General features: G+C 39.3%; 1 protein-coding gene across 1 annotated transcript; it reads left to right on the top strand.

The window, feature by feature from the left end:
* Positions 1-4,180, top strand: LOC306769395 (butyrophilin subfamily 3 member A1-like). The gene is made up of 6 exons (XM_079257979.1): positions 1-126; positions 1,346-1,714; positions 1,796-1,876; positions 1,951-2,054; positions 2,148-2,333; positions 2,908-4,180. Exons 1-5 carry the CDS (start codon positions 48-50, stop codon positions 2,196-2,198), a joined length of 684 nt encoding a protein of 227 aa, XP_079114105.1. The 5' UTR covers positions 1-47; the 3' UTR covers positions 2,199-2,333; positions 2,908-4,180.
* The last annotated feature ends 219 nt before the right edge of the window (positions 4,181-4,399 follow it).

The following is a 4,399-nucleotide window of genomic DNA, read 5'->3' as shown; positions in this document are numbered from 1 at the left end:
CAGTAGTAGTAGTGCAGCAGTAGTAGTAGTGCAGTTTCAACATCCGCATGGCAAGAAGCGTGGTCGGGATTGCTTTCTACCTCATCTTATGCTGGGTTTACGGCTGTCTCGGGACACCTAATCCAGGTAAACTCACCTCCATTATTCTACGTTTACTTTTACAACGTGTTTACGTACGACGTCGACAGGTGACGTTGCCGTTCATGCTTCTCAACGCCTCTCGTTAAAGTTGTTATGATAAAGTGCCGGACAGTGTGAAATATTATTAACATTAAGATTCCCAGGTAAACTGTGTCGAATTCATTCATTCATTCATTCATTCAGTTGGTATTCATTTGGCAATTATAGGGGTTTTATTTAGTCAATTTCGCTATAAAACGGTCTGATAATCATTAAAAACTTATGAAAATGACCAAAATGACCAATGTAAGATATCTGATCATCGTTATTCAGCAGTTTGGTACTTGGTGATTCACCAAGATACTCATGACTACTTACTTTACCATGTAGTTTTATTCATTATTCTAATTACCTTAAAAATATAAATTATTTTACACTGCACAGTTGTGTAATTTTAATTAATTAATTAATTTATTTTTACTTTGAAGGGGCAAAGAGTGGTTTTGGTTTTGATTAGGAAAATTACCATCAATTAATGGCATCATATTAGAGAGAGACTAATTGTTTATCTGTTATTAGCAGTGTTTATCATTTCAGTTGGAAAGTATCTGACTTCCTCACATCACTGGGAAAATTATGAAGATTTCCATGTTGGCTTTAAATATTCCAGACAGGTTTTACTTTTAGATTTCTTTTGGGAGGTCTGCAATCCACGGCTCTTTGGACCTCCCTTAGTGGCTTCTTATGACATTAACTAGAAGAAATAAAGAACCAGCAAATGTTGTTTTTTTGTTTTTTTTTTTTTAAATGTACCATTTGATATAATAACAAATGCGGGTTTTAAAATGTTTCATAAAATAGCTAGATTCCTTAGATAAAGATTAATTGGTGCTCCTGTTGCAAAAGTCTTGTTTTTTTATTTTAAAACCTAAAAATAAAATTGTAGTATGTGAAAATAGCTAATATACAAAGTAGATATAAGTTATAAGTTGACTTTTTTCTTTAGAAACTCTGAATGAGTTTCATTTAGCTGATCTGAAGGTAATAAAGACTGTTTTAGTTGTGACGGTTGCAGATCTGCTCCAATGGCACCACGCAGGCTGGAAATGTTTCATTACTTCCCAGAATAATTAGAAACTTCACAGCAGTGTGAATTCTAGTAAAATGGAAAAATAAAGTGTCTGAATGTACAGAAATTAAGATTAAAGCTTGCTTTTGTTTCCAGAAAGTTATCAGCTGATCGGCTCTGATGAGCCAGTCGTCGCTGTTCCTGGTGAGGACGTCACTTTGCCGTGTCGCCTGGACCCCGAGTTGGACATCCAGGACAGGACGGTGGAGTGGTCCAGACTGGACCTGCAGCCAGGACCGTCAGAGAAGGAGAGCCGAGCGGATGTTGTGTTCCTGTACAGGGTGGGGGTGGAACTCCGCGACATGATGATTGTGTCGTACATCGGGAGGACGTCACTGTTCAGAGACGGTCTCAAACGTGGGGACATGTCCCTGAAGATCAGGAATGTGACGTGGGGAGATGAGGCGACGTACAAATGCTTTGCTCCGTCGCTGTTCAAGGAAGCGCATGTTCGGCTTGTTGTCGGTAAGTAAACCAACAAAAACTGTCTTTTTAGTCTCTTTCCAGTCTAAAAACACGCATCAAGCAGTTTTTCTGTCCTTTCAGACTTTAAGGCCCTGGCAACCGAGACGTCCCCGCTGCCCACCGATCTGTCCGCTCCACGTTCACAAGAAGAGACGAGTTCCGGTGGGAATTGGGAACTTTTGTCTATTTTGTGTGTGTTTGCTGGATTTTTACTGATTCTTTACTGGTCTCATCAGGGTCTCGGTCCAGGTTGGCTCTTTGGATCCCACTCGGGGTTTTCATCACTCTACTCCTCACATTTCTCGCCTGTTTCCTTCAGCAGCAGCGTCAAAAAAGAAACGTCAGTCAGTCGTGAGCTAAACATGCTGCAGCTTCTTTTAAATGAGACGTTTGGGGAATTAAAAGTTCTGCTTGTCGCTTCGTCTCTCCGCAGACTGAAGCTACGTCCTGCAGCCCACTTGGCTCAGCAGCTGCCGTGTGCTAATGCAGACCATTTTCTGCTGAATCTCTGCTGTCAGTTCAGGAATTCCGATCCAGCAGCTGCGGCAGCCACATGGAGACGCTGAAGCCGCCGAAAGGAGAGCTGACGGGCCAATCAGAGTCCTGTCAATCACGGCAGGTAAGCCCGAGCTGAAGTCCAGCTCTCCTCTTCGTCAGGCATCTGACGCCTGCAGGGTTGAAAGGTTTTTTACTGCAGATGCAACATGCTGCTCACAGTTTAGGAATTTATTTCAAATTTATTTGAATACTTGTTTTTTTTTTATTTTTTATCCTTTTTAAAAACTCCTCCAGTCTTTTCTTTTTTGTTTCTCTCTATTTACCTTTAAGGATTGTAGCAGCAGACATCTACACATGTTACAGCATGACATTCAGTCCTCAGTTTCAGATTTACTAAGAAAACAATTAAATGTGCACTAAAATACGCAACGTGTAGGATAATAATATACGGTGATTAAAGTACAGTCTGATTGACCACGGCGCTGTGTTGCTCTGAATACTAGATTATTGTCACACTAGATTTAATTTCTTTTAATGTAATTTAATTTTTTGTTTTTTTTTTTAAATTGTCTCCACATTTAGCTTTTTTTTTCCAGAAATGTGTCGTAAATGAAACTGAATCATTTTCGTATGAATAAAGTTTATTCTAATTCTCTTCTATAAAGTAAAATTGTCCTACTTGTGTTTTCCTGAAGGTCTGCGTGTGGCTGCAGCTCAACGCTGGAGGAATCCCATCAGCTTAAAGTCATGAAGTCTTTTTGTATCACTTTAACATATCCATCTGGAGAAGGAACTTTTATATCTTCAATTTATTGTTTTTTATTTTCTGTGGACAATAGTGGCACTTAAGTTGTTTTTTATGATTTTGTTAAAAAATGTTTTAGTAGAGAAGAACAGCTTTATGTTGTAGATTTGTCAGTTTCACTGTTTTTTCTTTTATTTTTATTTATTCACTTCCAAACTCAGATTAGTTACTGACATGTTTGCTTTGGACGAGTCAGATGATGGATAGTTCTCTTCATTGATCTTGGTTTAGAATTGGCGGCTGCTTCAGAGCGAAATGTTTACCAGGTCCAGTTTTATGCTGCTGTCATTTAAAAAAAACAGGTCGTATTTGGTTATTTGTGTTCATAATAATGTAATTTGCACTGTGAATGTATTGTTAAGGACTGATTGATGCCAGTTCATTTCTTTAGGAGTTAATAAGAGTTTATATTGGACTCGTTCGTTCATGTTAGGCCATCAGAGACGGAACATTTGAGGATTTTCTCAGTTGACTTCTAATCTAGATAAACTCGGAGTGCAGGAGAAATTATTTCCTGTAGGATGTGGAAGAACTGCGTAGATTTTGAGAAAAAATGTGAAACTGTAGTAATTCTTTGATTTCTGTCGCGTCTCCCAACAATAAGAATAAATCTCAATACGATGCTGAACAACTTCATTTGGCTTGAAGTAACATTTTTCAGAATAAATAAATGATCTGAAACATTGATGGTTTTATTTCAGGTCTGCAGGTGGTCCGACTGTACAGCCAGAAATGGGGAAACATCAGCTTGCATGCACAGCGATACCCCAACTGTTCAGCTAAATACAGAAATGTTACGTAGAAACGCTGATGGATTATTTTCTGCATCCGTCTGCACGTTTGCAAGGCCACTCCAGTACGCGCTCTGCATCAGACCACCTCGTTCATGCGCGCTCTTTCAGTGGCAGTTTCATGCGGTCGTCCTCGTGTCGCTGCGCTTGGAAAGCAGCCCGTTGCTGCGAGCGTATATCAGAGGAAGCTGGCGTCCGTTTATGCGCTTTAAATAAAGGGAGGGGTGGGCGAATCATTTATAGCAGCTGAACTGAGCCCACACATGTTTTCTGGGGTGTGATAAGGCACACCCTGACTGGTGGCAGCATATCAGATCTCCACTCCCTTAACATCAACCGTCTTTAAATGTTGTTTTTATTTGGACATTTACTGTTTCATAACTGAGTTAAGATGGGGTATTTTTTTATTTGGGCATTTACTTTAGACAGTTGACTACCTCTGCTTTGCGTTAAAAATTGCACTAGTTCATCACAACATAAAAGTTGTTAATGTTCTGAAGTCTCTGTGAAACTCTAAAAAAAAAAAAATTAAAAAATTGTTGAACTGAAGACATTGACTTGTGTTTTTGTGCATGCGCAGGTTTTTCTGTC

The sequence above is a fragment of the Telmatherina bonti genome (genome assembly GCF_933228915.1).
Source record: "Telmatherina bonti genome assembly, chromosome: 18".
In the NCBI taxonomy this organism is placed as follows: Eukaryota; Metazoa; Chordata; class Actinopteri; order Atheriniformes; family Telmatherinidae; genus Telmatherina; species Telmatherina bonti.
Note: the sequence above shows the minus strand (reverse complement) of the source record. Positions and strands in the feature narration are given on the sequence as shown.

Bases quoted from the DNA above. Each gene is read 5' to 3' on its own strand.
- LOC306769395 (XM_079257979.1), top strand. From the start codon at position 48: ATGGCAAGAAGCGTGGTCGGGATTGCTTTCTACCTCATCTTATGCTGG. The intron at 1,877-1,950 runs GTGGGAATTGGG...TGGTCTCATCAG, and splicing joins ACAAGAAGAGACGAGTTCCG to GGTCTCGGTCCAGGTTGGCT. The intron at 2,055-2,147 runs GTCAGTCAGTCG...GTCTCTCCGCAG, and splicing joins AGCAGCGTCAAAAAAGAAAC to ACTGAAGCTACGTCCTGCAG.